The sequence below is a fragment of the Petaurus breviceps genome, unplaced genomic scaffold (genome assembly GCF_028583685.1).
Source record: "Petaurus breviceps papuanus isolate PSGF00001 unplaced genomic scaffold, PetGlider_PUasm1.0 470, whole genome shotgun sequence".
NCBI lineage: Eukaryota > Metazoa > Chordata > Mammalia > Diprotodontia > Petauridae > Petaurus > Petaurus breviceps.
Window position 1 is genome coordinate 5,099,665 of NW_027186350.1, and position 27,759 is coordinate 5,127,423.

At 38.2% G+C, this 27,759-nt stretch overlaps 1 protein-coding gene across 2 annotated transcripts in view; it reads left to right on the plus strand.

The window, feature by feature from the left end:
• EMP1 (epithelial membrane protein 1) overlaps positions 1–22,265 on the plus strand; it is a 278,012-nt gene extending 255,747 nt beyond the window's left edge. For both annotated transcript variants that reach the window (XM_069101528.1, XM_069101529.1), the window contains exons 3-6: positions 10,228–10,336; positions 18,216–18,312; positions 18,409–18,549; positions 19,329–22,265. In XM_069101528.1, coding sequence (XP_068957629.1) covers positions 10,259–10,336; positions 18,216–18,312; positions 18,409–18,549; positions 19,329–19,492 — 480 coding nt within the window. In that variant the 5' untranslated portion in view covers positions 10,228–10,258 and the 3' untranslated portion in view covers positions 19,493–22,265. The remainder of the gene's footprint in view (positions 1–10,227; positions 10,337–18,215; positions 18,313–18,408; positions 18,550–19,328) is intronic.
• The last annotated feature ends 5,494 nt before the right edge of the window (positions 22,266–27,759 follow it).

The window sequence follows — 27,759 nt, forward strand, 5'->3', positions numbered from 1 at the left end:
TTTACAAATGATGAGGTGAAATGATTGATATATAGGGCTCACTGACTACTGACCTCTCTGGGTTTCTTTAAGTCCTGACTTTTCAGTTGTTTTTAGCCATGTCTGACTTTTTGTGAACCCATTTGGGATTTTCTTGGCTAAGATACTGGAGTGGTTTGCTATTTCCTTCTCCAGTTCATTTTCCAGATGAGGAAGCTGAGGCAAACAAGGTCAAGTGAGTAGTCTGAGGCTGGATTTGAACTCAGAAAAGAGTAGTCTTCCTGAGTCTAGACTTGGGATTCTATCCACTGCACCACCTAGCTGCCCAACACCTAGCAGGCACTTAATAAATGTTTATTGATTGATTGATTCAGCTCAACCGTCGGGTCATTAGCATAGCTAGGCCTGTGGCCCAACATGATATATGGTGGAAAACAGCCTTGATTTAGAGTCAGAAGACTTGGTTTCCATCTTCAGTTCTGTGATTTACTAACCATGTGATCTGGGGTGGGTGACTTCACATCTCTAGGTTTTAGCTTCCTCAGCTGTAAAAAGAAGGGCTTGAACTGAATGATCCCTTCCAGTACAAGCCTCATGACTTCCAAGCCTATGCTTTTTCCCCCATGCATCTTTTCTATGTTTTCACTCCAGTCTCATGATAGTCGATGTTGATGCCAGATAAAAGCCACTCTTCCCACAACAATCCTAACATGTAGCCTCTTTTTTGGGGAAGCATTCCCAGACTGATGAAAGAACCAGTTGTTTTCCCAGAAGCCCACAGACCACTCTTATTTTGGCTGCCTCAAGCGCAGATGTTTTTTTAAAAATTATCATTACAGTTGTGTTGTTTAAGAAGTTCAGTCCCAATTGGACAGTAATATCTATACCTTCCACCCAAAACACCAGGCTTTTAGAAGCAGATGGACATTATGCTCTCTCCCATGGAGAAATAAATGGAGTTTTTTCTTTCTGTTTGGAAACAAGGTTTGGAAGGGAAACTATTGTCGAAATGAAGCAATAACAGTTACGCTGAAACTTCACTTGAAGACTCATCTAGTACATATCCCTTTCCCTCTGCAGTTACCTACTCCCATTATTGAATTTATTTTTAATATCTTTCCACTCTAGTGATGGAGCATTTCCTTTGCTGCCTCTGTGTTCAATTACCATCTGATTTTCTGCATGAAATAATTCTTTGATGGAAAAGACTGACTTAAGAAAGAGGGCACTGGGTTTTTTCTTTTCCTGTCAAACAATAGTTTCCTTAGAAGGTTAAGGGACTCCTATATTTAGATGGTGCCACTAGCTAACTGGTTGGGCTGAAAGGGGCTTCTGAGATTTATATCCAAGCTCCTTATTTGAGAGATGAGATTATAGCCTCAGAGATATGAAGTGACTTATAGAAAGGCAATTGGTTGTTGGGTGGTAGAGCAAAGACACAAACCCAGGTCTTCTAGTTAAAAATCCAGTGTGCTTTCCTCTACATATAAGGAAGACAGCATAGAGAAAACTGGTGGCAAATTAGGGTATTGATGAGGCAGCCAACGACATGAAGAAGTTCCTCCATCTTTCACCTCTTCTTGTCCTTTGGAGAAAGTATTGGGTCTTTCATCAGAGCAGGGGAGGGTTTGAGTGATCTGTGGAAACTGTAATGTCATTGCGGGGAGATAATAGAAGGAAGAACAATGCTAATTAGTCCTGAGATTATATAGGATTCTCGTATCATTTAGTTGAGAATATGGAAGATGGTTGTGAGAGAGCTGATAGAAAAGCCTTTGTTGAATTGTTTTAAGAGTTTGTACCTGAATAGTTATACATATTGTAAAGAGGAATGTGTAGAAGGATGGATATGATGATAAATCAATAGATAAATTAATTGATACCCTAGAATTCAACATTTTCCATAAATCATTTACATGTATGTTTATTATAGGTATACATTGACTCTACATATGCACATATTCACACACACACACACATGCACATATTCTTTGCTTTTTAATGAAAAGAAGCTAGTGTATACCCACCAGAGTTAAGTGCCCCCAAACAAATGAATCCACATAGAGATTCACAGATAAGAGTCATAAACAAGCATTTGTAAGATGAACATCGTTTTTTTTAAAAAAACGAAAGAAAGCTGATACTCCAAAGACCATCTATAGCAAATAAGGAGAAGCTCACCTTTTGGTCTAATTTTAATGTTTCCCATGAAGGCTTCAGTAGCCTCTTAATGTGTTAGTTATTTTAATTTGTTCTAAATCCTGGTGATCAGGAGAGCTCCTGAGCAATTGGAGTCCATACCCATTGACTCTCACATGTCAATTCTGTTGGAACAGCATCAGTTATGGGACAGTGTCCTTTTCCCATGGAGCCAGGGTACATGGCTACTGCTGTGGGAGATAATTCTAATAATTATAGCTAAGACTTATATGATGCTTACTATGTACCAGGCACTGTGCTAAGCACTATACGGTTGTTATCTCATTTGATCTTCTCAATAACCCTGAAAGGCAGGTGTTATAATTATCCTTATTTTACAGTTGAGGAAACTGAAGCAAACAGAGGTCAAGTGACTTGTCCAGGGTCACACAGCTAGACCGCTTCTGAGATCAGATTTAAACTCAGTTTTTCCTGACTTTGGGATCAATTTTGTTTGTATCCATTTTGCCACCTGGCTGCCCCCTTAAAAGGTTATATCATTTCATCATAATCCTTATAATATACCCTTATAATCTCATCCAGCAGACTGGAGTAGTTAACAAATTATTGAGTAGTTTTTCAGACTTCTACCCTCTTATAAAATATTTGGGACAAAAATTATATTCAACATAAAATGCCGCCATTTCTTCTTTATTATACTACTAATCATTATACATATATGGTAGATACTGTGATAATACAAAGTATTTTTCTCATAATAACTGTATGAGGTAGATATTATATGTATTATCCCTATTTTACAGATGAGAAAACTGAAACCATCAGAAATTAAATGATTTGCCTATGCCCGCACAGGTAATAAATCTTTGAGGAAACATTACAACTAAGCCCATGATTTGTTGGAGCCAATTTGTGTTGGCTTTTGAGAGCTGGTTGTTAAATTTTTATTGTGAGCATCCACACTCCGTAAATTGACAAAGGCTACAAATCAAGGCTTGCTTTGTTGTTTTATTGATTGTCTAGACTTAAAAAAGAGATTGAAGAAAATTAATTATGTAGATTAAACTTAAAAGAACAACTTGCACATTTTTTTTTTTGGAGAGCCAGTTGTTAAACACCCCTGGACCCAGCTCTCTTGCCTCTTAAGTCTGGAGTCATTATGCTACTGTGATACAAAGGAGAATAGCTAACACCCATTTCTTGGGTAACCTTGGGCAAGATGGCCTCCTCTTTTGAGGCCTGAGTTTTCTTATTTTTAATTGAGGTTAGATTAGATGATTTTTAAGGTGAAGCCCTAATATTGTTTTTGCATATAGGGAAATTCACAATTCCTGACCTCAGTGAATTTATAAAATCCAAAGAGAATTTGCTTGGAATTTTGATCAGGCTCTTAATGATTCCTTTATCTTTCCTTTCCCAGTTCCCTATTTGTTCTTTCTTCACCATGGAACTAAATTGTGCTTATGGCAGGGTGAGAATGCAAAGGATTCAAATCAGGACACATTTAAGTGCTTATATTTAAGTGTGTACAAAGATAAAATGCAATAAATAGTCCCTGCCCTGAAGTAGATGATATTCTATTAGGGTGATACTACAAGTATTTGGATAAGTAAACATAGATGAGTAAATAGAGTTTCAGCCTCTGGAAGGGGTGGGGGGGAGGGCGGCACTCAGCGGAAGGAGGATAGGCTCCCACAAGAGATGACACCTGAGCTCTGAAAGAAGAAACAGGTTATGAAAGAGCAAGATGATGAGAGAGAGAGAGCATTCCAAGCAAGGCAGATGGTTTATGTGAATGCTGCAGCAGGAACTGAATGTTGGATATGGGGAATGACCTTTAGTCTAATTTGGATGAAACATAGGTTACTTGAAGGAGAGTAATGTGGAATAGGTAGGAGTCAGTTTGTGGAGGGCCCCTGAATGCTTAGTTAACAGACAATAGGGGGGCACTAAAAGTTTTTGAGCAGGGGAGTGACATGGGCAGATTTGTACCCAAGCAAATTATTTTGGCAACTGGAAAGAGAATGGATTAGAGACAGAAGAAACTGGTAGAAGAAAGATCCACCAAGTGGCATTTAGGATAGTAGAAGTAGAATACTTTAGGTAAATGTCCATTTTTTTTACCCCGTTTTCTTTAGAGAGTAGATTCTTGAGAGAATGCTTCTAAGGTTAGTCTGCCGTGGTTCCTAATTAAATAGGCAAATTCTTCCCAAAGGGGAAAGGGTGGAGCTCCACTGGGTGTGAGTTCTAGGGATTAATTTCATCCTGGTAAACGCCACTGGATTAGGCTCCAGATTTGAGGCAGATCTTGGTGGCTGCATAGTCTTGGTTTCTGTCCTTCCTTTCCCCCAGAAAAGTCTGTATTTTCTGGGTCACTGGGAAAATGGCTGAATGTTTTATGGTGTAATCAGACCCAGGATGCTTGTCTGAAAGATGTTCTGTAAAAAAGGACTGTGAAGCAATCTTGTGCCATCTTGTACAGGGAAAATTCCAGTTTCTCCACCCTCGCCTTTCATCTTAGAGATTCTCACCCACTTTCACATGAATCATGGAAATTACAGCTAAGTCGGAATATCCCTGTGATGTCACATAGTCATTTCATCTTCTCCCTTCTCCCCCCCACCGGCTGGCTTTGTCCACTCAAGCCACATGAATCTTTACAACTTTTTTGACTTTGGAAGTCACTTTTCTCATTGCTCCATTCTATCCCAGGTTTCCTAATTATTCTCTTAAACCACATATGAAAAATTCTTCTACCTGCTTTCCCACTATTCTCACTATTATTTAATAAATTCAATTCAATAAGTAAATAAGTATTTTAAAGCCCTTGTCAGATCTCCAGGCACTGTTCTAGATTCTGGAGATGCAAAGCTATAATAAAAAATAAGAAATGATCCTGATTTAAAGTAGTTTACATTCCACAGTGTTTTGGAAAGTGATCCTCAGATCCTCAATTTTGAAATCATATACAAGCTTTTCAAATTTAGTTTGATTCATTCCTCTTATATTAAAGATTTTAGGACTTCTATGTCCAAAAAGATACTCATCAGAAAAGAGGAAATAGGAACCAGTCCTTACTCTACAGAACATTGATGAGCTTAACCCATATCAAACCCATTCAGTTAAGATAGTAGTTTCTAACTGACCTGTGAACTGAGGACATAAAAGCTAAGAAGCAGTCTGACTATGTTTCAATGCTTTTTCTGAGGGAAATCTTTCTGAGTAAAAGGCAGTACAGTGTAATGAAAAGAAAAAAGGACTGGATGTGGACTGAGAAGACCTGTGTTCAAATCTTGACTTCGCTATTCCTGTGCTACTATGAGCAAATCACTTTACTTTATTTGGCCTTAGTATCTTCAAATACAAAAAATATATTTCTTTTAATAGAAAATGAGGATATTAGACTAGATAAACTTTAAAGTTCCTTCTAACTCTAAACTGTGGTCCATGAAGTTTATAGGTAGGTGCAGGTGAAAGGTGTTTCTTCTGTCCACACCCAGACTCTCACTTATAGCCAGAAATGAAAGTAACAGCTGCTGATACCTGGAATGATCAGTAAGTGTTCTAGTCAAATAAATATCCTGTATTAAGAATAAGTTCATTAGAATAGATCAGCAAATTGTTTCCTGGTTAAAATGCATAATGATAACACATATATACTTGTTTTTCTTTCTCTATCTACATATCTCTCATCTTTCTCCTGGGTTCACAGTACAAATGGAAAGGCCCTTGGAATTCATCTAGTCTGGATGGCCTATTTAGTAGTTGAGGGAATAGGGTTAGAGGGGGTAGATGATTTACCTTACACTACAGTTTTAGCACTAGAACCAGGAGAATCAAAACACTCTATCACCGTTCCCCTCCACTTACTGGTTTTCAGTTATCATGTTTTGTCAAGAGTTGATGCATTTCAATAGCATTCAAAGGGGTACTTGAAATTTCTCTTGGTAAAGACAAAAAATGGTAGTGGTGGTGCTGGTAGGGGGAAGCAGACTCATGTGACAAATCATGATGTAAGGCTAATTTATAGTTATAACTATGTTTACCACCAATAGCTACAATGATCACATTCCAAAATAATACTAAAAAAAGTTACTATCTTCAAAATGTCTTGAGGATTAGCCAGCACTGGAAATAAGTCTCTCCTCAAAGCTGCTGAACAAATATTGGGCCTCAGTTCCTGAGTTGGGAGTGTGTCACCATCAATTTCTACTCCGTTTCAGCTATTAAGTCTGAACTGCTGTCTTCTTTTCCTGCTAGAGGTCATCTAAACTCAGGTTTCTATTCCTCTTTCTGTCACACCACAGCACACGTGCTGTGGTCCCTGCTCTGTGTGTGTGTGTGTGTGTGTTTTAGTAGACTGGGTAACCAGTAATGGGTCAGGGCAGAGACTCAGAGGTTTGGGAGTGGATCAGTAAAAATAATGACCACCTCAATCTATACTCTAATAATAATAATAATAATAATAATAATAATAATAATAAAACAACCCAACCTGGTCCACTTTAATTTTACCCACAATTAAATGGAGGAGAAAAGATGGCCAAAAAAAAGAAAGTTATAGGTAAACCAGGTCGCTTCTCTAGCCAAGTGATCCCCACCCACTACTGGCTATAAGTAGCAGTCCAAAAAACTCCCAAGAAAACAAAAAAAACAAATGCATGAAACTGTAGGAAGTTGCTTCTTTTTTCAGTACCCCACCCACTCCCTCAGCCAATGCAATTGGTAAATGCAATGAGATAAAAAATGATATAGGAAGCTGAGAATGCTCATGCCCTATAGATGCTGTGGACAGTCAGTGGGGAGGAAGATGCTTTGGAAAGTCTAGGTCACAAAAACTGAAAGTGAGAGAAGGGGAAAAGTAAATCAGATATGAGTTTAAAGTGTAGAAGAAGCAATTAAAGGAGAAAGAAAGGGATATTGTACTCTGAATAGCCTGTCTATAAGAAGAAATTTATACTTGGCTGTACTTGGAATATTCTATTCACATTTGAATAGAATAAGCCTCTAGAAAGACTTTCCAGCATTTAGAGGGAAAGTATTTGTAAACGAAGGAAGTGGGGGAAAAAATCCTTAAACGGATTTAGGAGGATTAAGTAGAAGAACTAATTAAAAATCAATCATCCCTTGGATTGCATCTTCTGTGTAATCAACCACATCTTTGTATAACTTTGTGCATTTGGCCTGGGAATGAAGGGCAGGACCCGGGATTGGGCTGAGGTCAGGATTTTCTTTCCCATCCCAGAGACCATGTTGCTTATTCCCTCCCTTCAGTCCCTGACATGAGGGGAAACACTGGGCAGAAAGCCAATTTCCAAGAGGACTAAAGTGTTTTACTACACACTGTTTCCTTTATGCTCACAAGTTTTGGGAACTAGGACATGCCCAGTTATTATTATTCTAATTTTACTCTGAGGAAACTGGTGGTTGAATGACTGGTTCTAGGACTAAATGAGAAGTCAGTGATGGGTATCAGCTACCTTATTTCAAATGGAAATTTAAATACAATTGTTTAAAGAACTTTACACCGTAGAAGAAAACCTTAGAGTAATGGAATGGAGCTGAGTAAAGGAAAAATTAAGCTGAAAATAAGGAAAGATTTACTAATGATGGACCTGAGAGGCCCCAAATTCTTTGTCCCTTGGAGAAAGCAGTGTAAACTAGCTTGTATCATTCATAATCCAATTAGACAAAGTTCTGTGAAATAATTTTACATTGTGGAGAATGCTACCATTCTGGTCTGGTGATGGTGAGTGGTGGTGAGAATGTGGAATCTAGTCACTGCTTGCATCCCTGGACAGTAACAGTGTAGATACCCTTAATCAATTTTATTTTGAAACTTTGGGAAATAAAGCAGTGTACCTTAAAAGGGTTGGGATTCTATAGCCCTCTAATCCAATAAAACCTTGTACTGAGTGAAAATGTCTAAGGTACACTCAGAGCTTTAATCAGATGAGGTAGAACAGGAAAAAAAGTGGGAGAAGTCCATAAGAAATTCCATAGTCTCCTACCTTTTTGATGGCATTTGCAATACCCTCTATCCAGGTTATGAAACTGTGTACCACTCTGTCTATATACAAGCATGCATGGTACTTTAACTCCTTTGGATAGGGCATAACATCTCATTGGCAGCAAACAATTCCCAGAACGGATGCCCTTACCTATTTCCATTTTAAGTCATAGCTGAATTTAAGTCAAACTGAATTTACTTATTGCCTTTGCTTTTGCTTTGTTCATACTACCCGTGCTCCCATTGACAGATGAAAACTTTCATCTATCTATGCAAGTTTGCCAGGCCACTTTTCCTTTCTTTCTTTTTCTGTGGCTTCTCTATCTTCCTGTTCTTTGTATTGACTTTTTTTCTGTACTGGAATTTGTACTTTTCAAAAGTCGTTCATAATTTCAAGGTTTGTATGCTATTGTGACTTATGTCTGTAAATACTAGCAAAAATCTCGAGTACAAGTACTGGTAAGCCAGGATTCTGTGCCCAGATGTAGTCCTCTGTACCCAAACCAGCAACTGTCATTGAACTGAGGCATTCACAGCCTGAAAGCATGAGCAAAATGATGTTAGAAGAAAAATAGGTTGATAAATATATGGTTTAACCACTGAGCTGCCATTGTGGAGTTAGAGTTACTAAAGTCTGGAGTAGTAGAAAAATAAAAGGGGACATTCTTGTATTTTTGTTAGGTCATCTAAAGCACTTAGCTGAGTTCATGGCATGTATTAAGCTCTATAATAACAACAATTATTAAAGCTATGTTATTATGAATTATTATTATTATTACCTATCCCTTGAGCATGTTACTGAAAAAGCACATTTTTTTGCTTCTTTTATGTCCAGCTAACATATGGAACATTGGAAAGAAGGCTCAGTCCTCATCTTGAATTCTTCCTACCTATGTGACCTGGGGCAAACCACTTAAATTCCCTAAGGCCTCATCTATACAACCTTAAAGGGTTGGACTGTATGTCCAGTGAGGAGGCTCCTTACAGGTCTGGCATTAGGACACCAAAAGGAACAAGTTTGGATCTCCATAGAACATGAACCTCAATTGCATATGGGCCTAGAGATATCCAAAGTACTTCTGAAAATTTAAAAAAATTGTTTCTTTCTATCTCCTTAAATGTAAACAAAGCATAAATATTCTTTATCAACATAAAATTTTCTGTGCCTTTTTTCCCTACCCCTTTCAGGAACCTGACACATAGGTGCTTAATAAATTAAATATATGAATATTTCAAATACCTAGAAAAACAATTATTTACATATATACATATGTACTTAATACATAATATACACACATGGATGTGTGTATTATGGATATATACATATATGTATGTACATACATATATACATATCTACACACATATATTTACAGAACTGTAATTTCAGTGGCGTAAGGAACTTTTAATGTAGAATTTCTTCTATTGAGGCAGATTGTGAACTGGTCTAGAATCATTACTCTAAATGCCTGGGTTATTTAGATTTCCAGGTTTCCAAAGGTTAAGAGACCTTGCCATGGTTGTGCCTTTAGTATGTGTCAATGTCAGTCAAACCTTCCTGAGCCTGACACTGACTCTTCTCTATCCATCACATTATGATCCTCCTCTTGGTTAGAGACAGATGTTCTTTATACAGAAAGTTAAATAATTAGGTTGCTGGAGATGTAAAATAATGGTTTTCTCAGGCTTTTATAAAAAAATAATAAACCCATACATACATAGACACAGATAAATAGTGCTTTAAGGTTTGTAAAGTGTTATATCTGTATTGTTTGATCCTCAAAACAACTGTGTTGGGTAAATGCCTTGTCATATTCAGATAAGTTAATGCTTTCTTATGCCAGATGAGGAAACTGAGGTTAAGAGAGGTTAAACAATTTATCTGGGGTCACATAATTACCAAGTGTCTAAGGATTTGAACTCAGTACTTCTTGACCCCAAATTTAGTGTTCAATCCCCTTATGCCACTTACAAAGAAGGAATGCTTACCCCTTCTGCTTTGGGATTCTACATGTATAACATGCATTGAAACTATATTCTTAGATCTTACATGATTTATTTTTTGTGTGTTCCCATTTTAGAGTTCTTGTCATTGACATCCACTCAGACAAGATGTTGGTACTACTGGCTGGGATCTTCGTGGTCCACATCGCCACAGTCATCATGTTGTTTGTCTCCACCATTGCCAACGTGAGTAATGCTCTCCTGCTATGCTTTTATTCTATAGAATTTTGTGGGTTCATTGGAAAATTATAATCTAAAGACCACAATCCTAAAATCGGGAAAGATGTCTTTCATTAAAGATTACCGAGACAAGTTGGAAAAGAGCAGAAATTCAGTTCATTTCACAACCTCTCAAACCCTTTTGTATTACTCAAATGCTATGAATTTCCCAGGTGAAATTTCTAGAAGTTGCTACCCATTTATACCCTAAAGCCTGAGTTACATGAACCCGGATATTCTTCTTAAAGACAATATAGTTTAAAACATATATAAATTGTCACACTGAAATAGAGCAATAATAAACCTTCATTAATTATTCAAAATTTGTAGTATTTATTTAAGCTAAAAAGAAAAGGAGAAAGAAAACCATACAATCACACATCCCAAGGCCCAAACTGTTCACTTAACATTAATAATCAAATAACTATAAAACATTTGCATATCTCAATCTTTTTGATATGGTGATTAGTTTTGCTAAATTTTCTTCTTCTTTTTAAATTATTTATTAAAAGAATGGTTTTCTGGGAGAATTTGAGGGAGAGATACAGTGGGGAAGTATATATGATGCAGAAAAACTCCCAAATCCCTAAACTCCAACATGTCCATAATATACACATGTTATTAGCCATCATGGGAACTACTTTCAGATACCCAAGAGCCTTTGAGAATGTGTAAACATTATGCTTTCTTATGAATTTATCACAGGCCATAAAAGGAGATAAACTATTATGGAAATATTAAACAAAAGAAATGTGGGAAATAAAATCAGTGTGTGATTAGTACAATTTCTTGAATCATCAGGGGACAGATTTTACTTAATTCTTTTTTTTTGCTTTTTGGAGGGCAATTGGGGTTAAGTGATTTGCCCAAGGTTACATGGCTAGTTTTTGTGTTAAGTATCTGAGGCCATATCCAAACCCAGGTCCTCCTGACTCCAGGGCAGATTTTGCTTAATTCTTACTGATTTTCCAAAAGTATATAAACCTGGACAAAGAGTTTCTGCTTTTAAGAAATGTTTTTGAGAATTTCATGATTTTGTAAAAGTATGTGTTCTCACTTTGTTAATTGGAATGCATCTAAATGGAACACCTGTATGGACATTTTTCCCATTAATCAATTTGGAGACAGCTGTAAAATTCATATGATATACCTTTTGAAATGAGCAGTCTACTACTTTCTACCCAACAAATACTGTACACTCCCATCTATGCTACTTAATTGGGAAAAAGGAGAAAAGATCATAAAACCATAGATTTAGAACTGGAAGCCTATGCAGAGCATCCTGGTAAAGGCAATGCAATGGAACACTCTTCTGCTCCCCACTACTCCCTCCAATTTTAAAATGAAAAAAACTGAGGCCCATAGAGATGAAATGATTGGCTTAAAGTCCCACACATGCTTTTTACACCAGGAATATTCTTCTCCTTCTGGTTAGAACTCAGATTCGTGTTAGTGAAGAAGAAGCAACTAAAGAGGCATTGTGTTGGGTTCCATAATCATCCTTCAGAGCCAGCCCTAGTGGGATATAGTAGACAGCTTCTTCCATGGTGTAACCTGAGGAACACTCAAAGCTCCCTCCATCCAAAGTTGCCATAGTATATGAAAACGTTTCACGGGAGAGGTGGGTTTTCACAGCAATAGAACTGGCTCTTGAAGTATGTGTAGGATTTTGAAAGGCAGAGAAGAGAGGGTGGGGCAAACCCAAGAGAAGATGTGCAAAGTTTAACATAAGCATGCTATATTACCGGTGAGTAGACTGAAGGGCTCTTATGATTAAACAAGACTGGAAGAGATAAGACTTAAAAAAATGGGTTAAGGCTAGATAATGAAGGAGCCTGAATATGATGCTAAGAAGTTTGGTTCTGAAAATTATAGGCCAACAAACTTGACTTTGATTCTTGGTAAAAACCAACAGCACTATTAAGGGATAGTTTATGAATATTTAGAAAGGAAAATAAAAACTATGATCATCTTTAAGAGCCACAGTGGCATCAACAAGAACAGTTCATGCCAGATTAACCTTGTTTTCTTTTTTGACAGGGCAACTAGATTTGTAGATCAGGGAAATAGTATCGGATCAGCCTATCCAGATTTCAGTGAAGTAGCTGACAATGTCTTTCATACAATCTTTCTGTAAAAGTAGAGATGTGACATATGTGAGGATATAATACATGGATTCAAAGAGGCTTGACTCATAAGACCCCTAAATTAGACATTAATCAATAGCTTGGAAGATGCTCTCCAATGGAAGTTTCCATGAATTCCACGAATCTTTCCTTGGTCCTGTGTAGCATAGGAAGCATTTGCATGCTTGTCAAATTTTCAGGCAGGACAGCTATGATGTTTTATGAGAGTCAATATCCAAAAAAAGTTTTTTGAAAGCTGGAAATATGAGCAGAATTGAATAGGGTGAAGGGTAAAGTTTGATACCTGAGCTGAAAAATGAATTTCATAAGAACATGATGGTGGATATATGACTAGACAAGGTTTAGGTAAAAAGAAAAATTGGGAATTTTAATGGATTGCAAGTTTAGGATGCAGCAGTAGTGTGACTATGCATGACAGCCAAAAAAAACCAAAAAGGTAATGCTATCTTTGCTTACATTAAGAGAGGTAGGTGTAGGGTCCAGAATGAGAAAAGCAAGTAGTAGCATGTTGTGTTTAGTTTTGGGTATAACAGTATAGGAAGGACATTGGAGAAAAAATGGAGAAAAAGATAACCTCACACACACACCCACACCCCCCCCACACACACACACACAATGGAAAAGGAAGATTTTTGTGGGGCAAGAAAATAGCATTCAAACATTTGAAAGGCTGTTGCATTGAAGAAAGGTTAGACTTGGCCTGTTTGGTCCCAGTGAGCAGGATTTAAAGCAATTGGTACAAGTGGCAAAGACTCACATTGAAGTTTGAGTGAAAGGACTTCCTAACAATCAGAGTTGTTCAAATGGGCTACCTTGTGAGGTGATGGGGGCAGCCCTCCCTGAAGTACTTAAACTGGTTGTTGCCATATTGTCATGATCTCTGGACCACCTTTCAGTTTTGAGATTCTTTGATTTGATTTTGTGGACAGTACACTCAAACTAGTCTACTCACTGTCACCTGAATACAGTCTACTTATTTTGAGATTTCATGCCACTAAAACTTTTTGAGCAGGAGAGTAATGATGAAACTAGTGTTTGGGAAGATTAAACTGGCAGTTGTGTGTCAACATATTCACCAATGCAAAAGAATATGAAAATATTTGTCTTACATTTCCTGGAAAAAACATCCCTGGGACACTATTTGCCTTTTACATAGATTTATAAAGATTGGGAAATCGTCCCTGCCTCTTGGAATACCCTGACCTCTGGTGGCCATTTTAAATGTTCCACTTGTTTATCACACATCATTGTTGTGGCTGCTGTTCTTGTTGCCCTGATTGTCATCATTGATCGTCATTCTTGTTGTTAAAACTTTGGACATAGGAACCAAATGACTCAAATGTTACATATAGAGTATCTCTGGAGAATGCAGCTACATGATCCGGCTCAGACTTCTGCAATATTATAAATGTAAATGGATTTTAATGAGAAAATGAGAAAGGTTTGTTGCTCTCTGTGAGTAGGCAGGGTAAAGAGTGTTGGATTTGAAGTCATTGGACACCTCTGGAACCAGTTTCCTCAACTATCAAATGAAGGGGTTGGAATAAATGATCTTTGATATCCCTTCCAGTTCTGAATGTACAACTCTATTAGCCTATGAAATACAAATGTAAGATTGGCTTCTAATTTCTCTTGTCCCCTACAGGACCAAAACTTATACTCCTATGTTTTCCAAGGTGAAAAATAGCTAGCACAACAAATTAACTCAAGCTGTATGTACTTTGTGCTTTTCTCCTCTAAATAGATTTGTCTTCTCATTTTATTTGTAAAGGAGACCCTAAAAAAACAAAAGATTTATGGAGAGCAGTTTTGTTATGTATCATGTATGTGTGTATCTCTAAAAAACTTGTGGCATACGATAGAAGTTCATAGATCCTTAATATAAACCTCTATCTTATTCTTCTTTGCATATTGAAATGTTATCTTTGCTGATAATTTTTAAATTTACAAGAAAAGTCTTTTTTTTGGGGGGGGGGGCAATCAGAATTAAGTGACTTGCCCAGGGTCACACAGCTAATAAGTATCTGAAGCCAGATTTTTAACTCAGATCCTCCTGATTCCAGGAGCAGGGCTCCACCTAGCTACCCCAAGAAAAAAATAATTTTTTTCCAATTTTTTATTTATTTTTATTTTTCAACATTCATTTCCATAAGATTTTGAGTTACAAATTTTTCTCCCTGCCACTCCCCTTCTCCCTACCCCAAAATAGAGAGCCTACTGAATACCTCTTCCCCAAATCTGTTCTTTCTTATGTCCTCCCTCATCCTCCCCCTAACTTTCTAGTAGGGCAAGATGGATTTCCCTACCCCAGTGCCTGTGTATCTTATTTCCCAGTTGCATGTAATATGCACTAACATTTGTTTTTCCAAACTTTGAGTTCCAGAGTCTTTCCCAAGAAAATAATTTTTTAAAAAAGATATCTCTTTTTTTTTCCAGCAGAAAGGTAGTAGAGAGTTAGGATAAGCAGCAGGCAAACATTTACAGAGCTGTAGGCTTCAGCTCTGGCTTTGTCATTCGTTTCATGTGTAATGGGAGCATATATTTAATCTTGAAATGCATCAGTTACTACCTTGAAGTCAGAAAATGTTTATTTTTTAAAACTTGATTAAAAAAATACCAACTCTTCCCTGATGGTTCCCTGTGGTTCTATTCCAATTAGCATCTGCCCAGTTATCTATAATTCAGTTCAAAAGTTCAATCTTTTTTCCCCCTGAAATCCTCTTCTGCTGCTTTATTTTGGTATGGAAGAGGTCCTGGGTTCTGGAAAGTTGTGCCAGTGGACTGTAACCTCTGGCGGAACAGTTCTACCAAGCTGGAAACCTTTTGAGTACAAGTCAGGGATTGGCTGTTGCCCAAAGCCAGGCCACTTACATTCAGAGGGATTCCTCATTAGGTTGGCCACAAGGCGGTGGATTCAAAAGCACAGAAACTTGTAAAAACTAAGTTATAACTGGGTTAAAATCTGTCTTGGTGGAGTGAACACTCACACACCAACAAAATGACAGACCAGTGAAATTTTGGAACATCTATTAAGTGACTCCCATATGCAAGACATTGTGCTAGATACAATAACAGAAATGAAAAACAGTTCCTGACCTCAAGGACATTACATTCTGTTTGGAATGCAACATCTAAATAGATAACAATGTAATTAAAGGAAAGGGAGAGTACTAGCAATTGGGCAACTAGGGAAAAGTTTCCTGTATGAGTTGGCATCTAAACTGAGCCTTAAAGGTGAGGCAGGGATGAGTAGGAAATACATTCCAGATATGACAGACAGCCAGTGCAAAGATTGACTAAACAGATTTGTGAGGCATCTGCATAGAGATTATAATTGAATATGTGAGAGCTGATGACTCACGAAGGAGGATATAGAAAAAGAAGAGAAGAATGTCCAACATGGAGTCTTGGGTAGATGGGAGAATCTTCTCTATACTGAGAAGTCATAATCAGATAGGAAATAGGAGACCTGGGAAATAGTCAAAGGAAGAGAGAGCATCCAAGAAAATAGGGTGATCAGCAGTGTCAAAAGCTATGAAGTGGTATAGAAGGATGTGATCTGAGGAAAAGGCAATCAGATCTAGCAAGTTAGAAATCATTCATTGGTAATTCTGCAGACAAGTTTCAGTTGACTGATCCAGACAGAATCCATATTGCAAGGGATTGAGGAAAGGGGACAAAGAGTACAGAAGATTTCTATTCTTTTCTTTTCTAAGAATTTGGCTTTGAAAGGCAGGAAAAGTATGGAATGATGGTTTGAGGGAATGACGGGGACAAGTGAATTTTTTTTTTTTAAAGATTGGTGGATATGGGCATATTTGTAGGGAGCAGAAAAGGAACTATTAGATAGGGAGAGACTAAAAGTGAAATGAAGAGAGATTACCAAAAAGAAAATCTCCCAGAGAAAACAGATGAAATAAAAGGTACAAGTACAGAGTTTGGTTTCGGCCAAAAGGGCCACATCTTTATCAAAGACTAGGACAAAGGAGGAAAGAGGAAAGTAGGGTAGAGGAATTTTGAATTATAGACTAGAGTTCATAGAAGGATGGCCTTTACGTTCTCAATACAGTAGGGGGATGGAATTGATAGCATGTGGCAGCTGATAGTGGCAGGAAGTGAAAGTGAAAGAGAAGAATCAGAGATGGCTTTGAGGTTTTGATTGATATAATTTCAGTCGAGCTTTCCCCTTCCCCAGACCATTATGGTTCCATAACATTACATTCAGGGCCCTTTCTGCTTGTTTCAGGAATAGACAAGCTCAGTCTTTATGATCCTCCTTTGCAGTGCACTCTCCGGTCTTCTAGCGGCAAGTCCCTTAGGAATAAATATGCAGGCTCAGAGAGACTAAGGTCATTCATTGAGTTTAATAAACCTCGATTAAGTTCCTACTGCATGCAAGTTATTGTCCTAGTTGCTGAGATCTCAAAGACCAACCAACCAACAAAAAAACTGGGTCTCTACCTTCAAGAGGCATATTTTCTGCCTGGAGGATACAATATTAACACAGAAAAATCAATCCAATTTAATTTGAGAAGGGAAAAGTCACCAAAAACTGAGCCCAGTGATAGGAAGGGCTTTTTATAGCAGGTGATGCACAAGATGATAAGGCTTGAATGAAGCTAAGGGTTCCAAGGGCCAGAAGTAAGAAGTTAATTTCAGGTTTACCCCGGTTATGTTTGTCCTTCATTCTCTACAAGGACTCTGACAAAAGAGAGGTGATGCTGTAACATGCAAGTGAATTGGATTTAAATGAGGAAAGGCTGTGCAAAGTCACCAGCCTCACTCTCTCCTCTGGAGCTATGTGGGTTCAGTGACAAGATACTCATTAGGATGACTGGAGATGGCCCTAGATGCTGAAAGACTTTAGCCTTTTTAAGCTAAGGTCTTTTAACAAGTCAGTTTGACTGAGGCAGTGCCCACTTAGTGATTAAGGCTAGGTAAAATGAGGCAAAGAATGGCCTCTTTAACTGTTGTGAAAAAATAAAAACAATCAGTCTGGGAGGGGAAGACCCTCAGGGTTTCTGGCCAAAAGAGAAACAAATTCTATTTATTCATTTTGAGTCAATGGGGCCCAAACTATGACCAAGAGTGCCTTGACGTCAACTAGGACCTACTGCTGGCCAATAGGTTAGAGACAAGAGATTTGGGTTTAAGGTGTGGTCCTTAAGGGAGAAATCTAGCCTCTAAACCCCAAGATATCTTTTGAAGTTTGGGAAGGGGAAGGAGGGAGGGAGGGAAGGAAGGTGGGAAAGAAAGAAGATAGGAAGGAAGAAAGGGAGGAAGGAAGGAAAGAAGGAAAGAAGGAAGAGAGATATATTGTCTTACTCAGAGACCTGTTTAAGACTTTAGCTTAAAAAGGTCAAGTTCTTCCACTGCATCTGGGGCCATTTCTAGTCATCCTGATGTGTGTCCTGCCACTGGACTCAGATGGCTCCAAAGGTGAGAGTGAGGCTGGTGACTTTGCACAGCCTCCCTCACTTAAAATGAAGGACAAATGACAACCTCTGCCCCATTGGGAAACCAACTGGAACTGGTTTACTCTAGAAATTCAATATAGAGACACAGAGGTCAGAAATGAAATACTGAGGGCAAGCAGGCCAGCTTAAGTATGTCAGCAGACATTCATACATTGACAACATTTTGGTACTAGAAGTATATGCTTGAAAACAGATTTTATTAACTTTTTTCTTTGGTTTTAGGTCTGGGTTGTTTCAAAGAATGGGACTGTCTCAGCTGGTCTTTGGAACCGATGTACAGATGGGACATGTAATCAAGCACTATCATATGCGGGAGAAGGTATGGTTGGTCGTTTTTGGAACTTGAAAAAGACTTCGACTTTTTTTGGAGGGGCTAAGTTTAATTTTTTCTCTCTGTTTACAAATATTTGGACAGATGCCCTCAAATCCGTGCAAGCCTTCATGATTCTGGCCATCATCTTCTCTGTCATTTCTCTTATTGTTTTCATACTCCAACTCTTCACCATGGAGAAAGGAAACCGGTTCTTCCTCTCTGGTGCCATCATGCTGGTTTGCTGTAAGTATACTAGAGTCAGCCTCTTTACCTTAAAATACAAATGTTTACAGTAAAGAAAGCATAAGTAATTTTGTGGGAGATTTCAGCTACATGAAAAGGCTCTTTCTGATTTTCTCTTTTTGAGAACCTTTAATTAAACTAAAAGCCAACCACCTCGGTCCTTCATAAGTAGCTGCTACTAAGCAGTTGTTACACATTGCAACTGAAATACCTCTGAAAAAGCAACCCATTGCCTTGCTTAATTAGTGAGTAGTGCCCTCATGGGTTACAAAAAGGGGAAAGTTGTAGCCACAACATAAAGCAGATAACATCATCGTCATCATCACCACCACCACCATTATCATTCTATCAATATTACCCAATTCATCCAGTTAGGCCTGAAGAATGAATAGCTGTTGCTGCACATTCCTGTGCAATTAGATCCTGCCCTGACTTGCTGTGGATGTAGATAACACTCTGAGCCAGGGTGGGAATGGTGTTCTTTGCGTTGCTTTAGACTTCTGACAATTTATGCTTATTGTCCTACCTCGACAATTCAGCAGTTTCTTTGCGGAGCTCTATAGCAGTCCTACTTGGGGTCTGAGTTGGTGACCTAAATTTCAGTTTTAAATGATTTATTATGCATAATAATGAAGAGAGTGTGAATTTAATATTGTAAAAATTCCTTTGATGATAAGACAAAAACTTAAAAGTAAGGCTTGTGTTTCTGACTTTAATATCGGTCTCTCACTTTCTCTCCCCCTTCCTCTCCTTCTCCTTTCTCCCTCTCTCCCCTACAGGGCTATGCATTCTGATTGGAGTTTCCATCTACACCGATAAATATGCTTCCCAGAGCACTTTTCCAGATTTTGATCATCACGGATATTCCTTTATCCTGGCTTGGATCTGTTTCTGCTTTAGCTTCATTATTGGTGTCCTCTATCTCGTCCTTAGAAAGAAATAAGGCTGCTGGAATTTGTCTCTGGGGTTTGGGGGAGGGGCTGGGAGGGGAAAGCTGTTGAAACTGGGAGGGAAGTGGGAGCTGCTCTGCTAGAAGAACCATATAAAGGGTGGGGTGGGAGGATGGGGTGGGTATGGGAGGGGGAAGAACTAGACTCATCGCTGAGACCAATCACTACCACCGTACACCCTACCCTCAAGAGAAAGCAGGCTGTGAGGAGAAGCTGCTCTGATCTTCCCTGGAGACCACAGGCCAGAGAGCTTCCCACAAACCACCAGGGTTGTTCTGCTGTTCTAAACTCTGTTGGACTTGCCAGACATCATGCCATTGACTTCCTAGCATGATGGAGAAGCAGTGAAGTTCTCACGCCTGAGGAATCAAGAAAGCCCTCAGACCTTTCTCACTGAGTTAAAGTAGCGGTACAAGTTCCTGGCAATCATCGAGGTGTTATTTTTGTGCTGAATGTGTTAAATCTGGAAGCAACCCCTCCCTTCCTACTCAGAGAAAAACATTGAACCCTCTGTTACAAAGTGGCCCTAAACCAAGCTGCTGGCAACCACCTGATAATCTCTGTTATGATTAGCCTGAGGAATCAGAGACAGTGTGTTAGCACCTGACACATTGGAAATGTTCAGAGATGCTTGCTGACTGAGGCAGAGATTGCAGGGAGAGGACAAAGCAAGCAGTGTGATTGGTTAGGAGGTTATAGAGAATAGGGGATTTCATACTCAAGAGGGACCTCAAAGGTCTTCCAATGATCCATCCCCTCCCCCCAGAGCAGCCGATCAAAACGCACATTCACCCCACACCAAGGCCTCTCACCACTCAAGTTTGCTGGGCCCCTTGCCTAAGCTCTGAGGCTAGGAGTTTTTGTAAAGCCATTAATTAACTACAAAGTCTACAGTGAATATAACATGCAAGCTATGGGACCAAGGGATTGTTTTATAAAGAGCACCAAGTCACCCGAACCGTACTTTTTGATGCTGAACTCAATTTTTTAGTTGCCTATATATGACCAGATATTTTTTCCTACTCTTGTGATGGAAAGGCAGTAAACACCTGTTTATAATCCCCAAATTAGGAACAACAGAGGAAGTGTAGCCTAATTATCTAGACAAGGTTATGCTAGCTGGGGTTTTATTACTCTGTTCTAGCCTGGATTCCTTGTAAGATATTGGGATATTGGGGCAGCTAGGTGGCACAGTGAATACAGCATTGGCCCTGAAGTCAGGAGGACCTGAGTTCAAATCCAGCCCCAGACACTTGACATTTAAAAAGCTGTGTGACCTTGGGCAAGTCACAACCCCAATTGCCTTGTCTTCCCCTCTCAAAAAATGGTATTGGGGTATGTCACTTCATTTCTCTGAGGCTCAGCTTTCCTTATTTGGGGACCCAGGATCTTAGATCTCTTCCTGGCTTTGTACGTCATCTAGTCTGGCCTTATTCTATAGGAAACTGGGGCACAAAGAACTTAGGTTTGTCAGATGGTCAATAACCATTCCATCCACTTTAGAGTAGGGCTTTAATCCTTTTTTGTGTCATGTATACTTTTGACAGTCTGGTGAAGCCCAGGGACCCCTGTTCAGAATAATGCTTGTTTCATAATTGATGGAAAAGCTAAATTTCAATAAGAGATTAGTGAATATAAAAATGTATTCCCCCTCCCCCCCATCCAAGTTCATAGATTCCCTAAAAACAATCCAAATACCTCTTGGGAGGTTAAGAACCTCTACCTTACAGGGTATCGAGGCTTAATTATTAAGAAAGCTAATTCAATTCAAGTTAAATTAAAGCAACAGAAAGGAACTTGGGTGAAAGGTGCTACCTAACTGTAAAGTATTATTATGTCATAGCTCAGTTATGAGAACAGATTGCTTGCTTCCTTGCTTCCTACCAGAAAGCAGAACACTCCCCCAAGACAAGTAAAACTTTAGTTAATAGGTAGTTAAGTTCTTTTTATAAAGTGACTCTTATGGTACCTGATCAGATCATAACTGAACTGCTCTGCTGCCATAAGGCCATTAATATATAGGATCAAATTATTCTGTTCCTACTGGTCAACTAGCCACTGCTTTCCTCCCCTTGGTAGGCAGATAGGAAAGTACGGCTCTTAAAGGGACAGCCAGAGCAGCTATTTAAAGCCATCTCAGACTTGGGGTTTCTTTTTCTGATGTTTCCCCTCTCCGTGTGAAGGGAATAGTCTTGGGGAGGAATTTCAGACATATTTTCCTTCTAACTTAACCTCTACTCTCCCAATATCTCCTGTACTTTTTTTTTTTTTTGAATTTTGTGGGGTTGTTCTGCCATGATTGCTGATATTTATGTAAAAGTAGTATTACTAAGCAGTACTGGTTTATATTCTAGTTCCATGTATATGCTGGGGGCAGGGCACCAGATTACCTGAGGGTGGTGGCCAGGTTGGCTTGGAAAATTGCGGGCTGATAAATGTTTTAACAGACAAGAAAAGTTTAGGCAAGTAGTAACGGCTTTTATAACTTTCAAAACACTTATGCCATGAGTTAACCAAGGAGATGTTTGCGTCACTTACAGAAGTCAAAATATGACTTGGAGTGAACATCATGTTCCCCTCTTCTTTTTGTGTGACATTTCCTTCTTGTGTAATTCGTATTACATCGGTAGGCATGTCCCAGTACTGTACTTGGCTTTTTTTCATGGAATAAGGATATTTCATATACAGTAATTGTAAATATTTTGATACAAATGTTTATAACTTTAAGGTTAAAAAATAGATTCTGATTCCCTTCACTGCATGAAACTTTGTCTCTTCATTCTTTGAAATGGTTGGAAAGTATGAATATAGAAATATATAACCCCAGTTATAGGGTGGCAATTTACTTGGTGCTTGGTTGAGATACAAAAGGGAGAGCCTTGGGCCTTAATGTCATTGTGTTGCCTCAAAAAAATATCCTTCTGGAGCCTAAGCTATTCCTTGGCTGTCAATTAGGCCACTTTAGAAGGTGCAGGAACTTTTAGTTTATGGAATATGATCAAGTTCAGGTGTCTCTTGCCTTTAAAAAATCTCATACAAAACAGAAACTTCCTAAACAGACAAATTAGAATTGATTATCTACTTTACAAATAAAACAGCCCTTTACTTGCCCAAGTGACTCACCACAAACTTCCCTCGAAATAACTAGTTACTTAGTGCATTCTGAATATGAATTAATTTGCAAGTTTGATTTATACATAATTTTTCAGGAACCGATCTCATGTATAAAATGATGTTTTTTTTTTTTCCCACTGAGGAAAAATAGCATTTACACCATAGACCAATAGTGAAGGAAAAGAATAAGCTACTGCCATGTTTATGTCAACAGAACCAACGTGATGAGACTGATTTCAATGCATGTGAAATAGTCTTCTATCTCAATACTCTGGAGACCTTTCCACAGGGGTATGCTGATAAATATTTAACAAAGGGTTCTATGAAAAATAGGACATACTTTGTCCTGCTTTATCCACACTTTTAAATTTAATCTAATTACAGACACATTCTTTATAAATTTCTTAATTCTAGACAATAAACAAAATGATAAATTGAGCCCCAATTTGTAGTGTTGCCAAATTCTGTGCTCACACTGATTTAACAATAGGCTCTCCTAGTTGATTAGACCTGACTTCAGCACACCTCTGCCTATGCTCCCTCTCTGTCTCTTGTCTCTGTTTCTCTTTTCCTGTCTGTCTCTGTGTCTCTCTGTCTCTGTTTCTGTCTCTCCTTTCCTCCCTCTGCCCTCCCCTCCCTTTCTTGATCCTTCCATGATATCCAAGTCAATACCTCTTCTCTTCATGATATTCTGGAATATTCCTATTGAGCACCCCCTTACTCATTGTCTATTTTCTTCAGCATTCTCACCTATATAATATACTATCTTTTCTCAGAGCCACAGGAAACAAAAAGTTGAAATAAGGCATTATTTAGAATGGAGAAGTCCCAAGAATTTCTGACAGCTTAGCATTAGAGTTTTTCTTAATATTTTCATATTTGATTTTAAAAAGGGATAAATGGTAAATCTCTAGGTTTATAGTTTCTCCAGGCAGTTAGCTCCCCCCTTCTCCCAACAGGGACAAACTGCTGTAAAGATCACAAAGTTATATAAATGGGTAAAAAGGGAGCAGATAAATGACAGGATTAGGAAATGCATTTGGAGAAAAATAAACCAAATTATACAAACAAGATAATTAACTTTAAGTGAAATCTGATACCACTCTGGAAGAGAATCATGGATGTCCCTTTGTACCTTTTGGATGACTGATTGAAGAGTGTTCCCTGAAGACCTTAGCCCAGTGGTTTTGGCAACCTTTAAGGCTAAGAACATTCTAGATATTGTTGGGAAATTACTAGAAACTCAATAAAAGTTTTTTATTCCAGTCTTCCCCCCCTCACCAAATCTATAAATTCTAGATTTCAGGAATATGCTTTGATGTAAGAAAAAAGTAAATCTAGGACAAAAAGGCAATATTATTTGACACAGCTGGTAGTAAGATCACTGAACTCAATATCACTACAGGCAATACAGACTGAAAAAACACATATTTCTAAAAAGTTTCCATTAAGTTAGGATCATAGAATTGTCAGAGATTTAAGGAGCAATAAAGATCACTTAGACATTGATAATGAATTATTGAGGAAAGTAGGATGTTTTGTGACATTTGTCAGGTTGAATAACAACATTTTTCTATAACAGGTCCCTTGAAAATATGCCAGACAGTTCTGGGCTGGATAGGTCAAAGGTATGACATAATATGGCAAATTTCATATTCTTAAAATATGCCTACACCTAACTTCCTGGTGTTCCAGGATTTCAACAGATCATAAAAGTGAGATGATAAAAAAGGATAAAAAATCTCTTATATAAGCAAAGAACTCTACACAGATAGTGATAAAGTAGGGGGAAAAACCAACCCACAAAAATAGGTGGGTCTCAATCTATAAACAAGTTGCATCCCATAAGTTCAATGACCAGTTAGATGTTTATATGAGAAAATTAATTCAAAATCATTTCCCCAATCTAGTCCACAATTTTATTTTGTATATAATGTGACTGAAATAATAGTGCATTTCAACCATTTACAATCATTACTGCAAAGGATCCCTGGAAGGGAGGTTCAACAAATGTCTTCTTCTATCTCTAGTATTCTCCTGGTTGCCATATCTTTGGTGTTCCCCAATGGCCATCAGCAGAATCAATGGAAAGAGAGGATCTCTGAAGGCTCCATCACAATGACATTCTAATTAGAATATTGGTACTGATTTCTGTCTTCTAGTCACTTACTTTATCTGTGGAATGTTCCAGAATATGTTAGTTATTGTGAACCATGGAGTTAAGGAAGGGAGGGGTTGATAAGAGGATAGGAGAGACTGATAAACATGAGTAGGCAACCATGAGGACTGTAGGAACCACTTAGGAGACGGTGGGACCTGGAAAACAAATGTGGGAAACAGGGGATCACAAAGAAGGTGAAATGAGAAAAAAGTTGAGAGTAACTAAGAGACAAAGAAACAAGAAACCCTTTATAGACTTTAGTTTCCTCATGTGTAAAATGAGGGAATTGGACTAAATTATATCAATGGTCCCTTCTAGATCTTCCATTCTAGGTTTTCTGTTCTATTTGGCTTACTTGGTATTCCTTCTTCCCTGTTCTTACAAGGAATGAATAAATGAATGAATGAATGAAAAAGAATGCATAAACTACTTACTGTTGCCTAGCACTATGTTAGGTACTGGGGATATAAAAGTATAGACCATTTCTGCCCTCCCTGTGCTTACATTCTAATAGGAAGTAATAATTGTATTATATATTATACATAATATATTATTATATAGATATAATTATATAAAAGTCATAATTCCAATAAATATTGGAAAAGTGGCTAGTCAGGGATGCTTTGATCCAGAAAAGTTATAGCGGTGGTTAGTGGAGCCATAGGAGATATTGACATATCTCTTCCAGGAAAAATGGTAGAATTGACTTGTTTATGGTTCCAAAACTGGGAAGGGAGAGTGGTAAGTGCTCAGGGGCAAGTGGTGAGGCTGGGGAGGAAGAGGTGAGGATCTCACTGAAAGAGTAGGCCAAGGGAGATAGTCATCACTCAAGAAAGCAGGACCCCAGGGTAGATGTTCTGGAGATAAAAGGGTTAAACACACCTCCGCCATGTTTTCTGCTCCAGGCAGAGATCACTACTGGTGAAGCTGGGGGAAGATGGTTAGTGAGTAGGGAATGAAGAAAAGCATAGCTGGATCCTAAAACTCTAACTTCCTGTTTCTCTAATCCCCATCATTCCCCCCCAATTCTATTTCCCTGATGCCTCTCCTCCGACTGAATTATATATCATATTATTAAAATTAAATATTTATTTTAAATACATTAATTCAAATATATTAAAATAACTTTAATATAACATTAATTTTATAACTACGTATACACATACATATGCATATACCACTCTCTAATCCCTGCCAAATCCCTTCCACCCCTCACTATATTGTCAACAAATTTCCTTTATCCTTGAACTCTTCCCCCTATACCCCTTCCATTTTTTGGCCATGACCTGAAACAATATTCCTTGCTATCTTCTCGAGTGTTATGCCTCCTTATTCACAGGGCCAAGGAGACATGTTAATATACTTCTTTCCTCCAACTACCTCTTTCAAACCATTGCTCTGCTGTGAGAGTTTGACAGCTTCTTTAAAATCCATGCCATTCATCCAATTTATTACCCTGTCCAGGTTTGTTGTTGTTGTTTTCATTTATTGATATCGAAGACATTCTCCCACCTCCCCTGATGATTTCAGCACCTGGATCTCAGCCTTCCTCTCTAGTCTAAGTCCTGTCATCACTCAATGCAATTTCAATATTCACCATGATAACCCACAAACTAACCATCTCAATTTCCATGACCTCCATCTCTATTCTGCCTCAGCCACCTATGAGGTATAAATTTCTTAGCTCTGAAGTGTCAAATGGTGGCCCAATACAGAAGGAAAAATCAAACCATATTAAAATGTAATCCATTAATATTAAACAAAAATAAAAATACAATTGAACACAGATAATGTTAATATATATGGTTTTCTAAGTTAATATGCAGCCTGTGGGGATCCTTATATGTGTTTTAGTGGCTTTCATTTTTATTTGAGTTTGAACCACTGGCTTAGATCCCACTATCATCCAAAATCTGCTATCTCCAAGATACTGACTTGTGGAATTTCTCTTTCTAATCACAATTTCTTTCCCTTGACTGACCCCTTACAAAGCTGCTCTTCACCCTTCCTGTGACACCAGTCCCTTGATCTCTTCTTATTCTCTTAATTCAGTGTGCCTACTCTGGTTTCTCTTTCTTCTTTCAAAATTCTATAACCAGAAATTTCAAAAAGGCACTCCCCAATACTTTTGAATACTTTACTTCCTAGCCCTTCTCTCTCTCCTCCTTTACTAATCCACAACCCTGAGATACTCTCACTATCTTCCATCTTTGTTTCTGCTCCCAAGTCACTGAGCACTGCTTGAGGAAGTCACAGAATCAAACTGACAGAGCCTATTACAAATTCCACTTAAATGGGCCATAGTTGCTGAATGGAAATTCTCTTACTCATTTTTAATTCTGATTGATTCAGCATGATATTATTCTAAACCTCTTTTGTCAGGCTTCCAATTCCATCTTTTACCCACTGAACTTCAGCAGAACATATCAATCCATCAGCAAGCATTTATTAAATGCTTACCACATGCCAGGGACCATGCAAAGTGCTAGGGATTTTTTTTTTAAAGGGGAAAACAGTTCATACTTTTGATAAGCTTACATTCTAATGGGGGAGACAACTTGTATATACACACATGCATACATATATACATACATACATACATATATCCACACATATAGAACGTATATTTATAAATACACATGCAAGATATATACACAAAGTAGATATGAGATCACCATAGGGAGATGGTACTTCCAGTGAAGGGACTTGGGGAGACTTCCTTCAGAAAGGCTATTGAGCTGAGTCTTGAAATAAATCAGGAATTCCAAGCGGTGGAATATGCACCAGATTATTCAAGGCAAGGGAAAACAGCTAACATAAAACTTGAAGATGGGAGATGGCATGTCACATGTCATGCATGAAGAAAAGCAATTAGGTTAGTGTGGCTGGATCATAGAGTTTGTAGAGGGTAGTAATGTATAAGAAGACTGGAAAAATAGCAAGGGGGGAGACTGGGAAGAGATTTAAATGCCAAATGAAGGACTT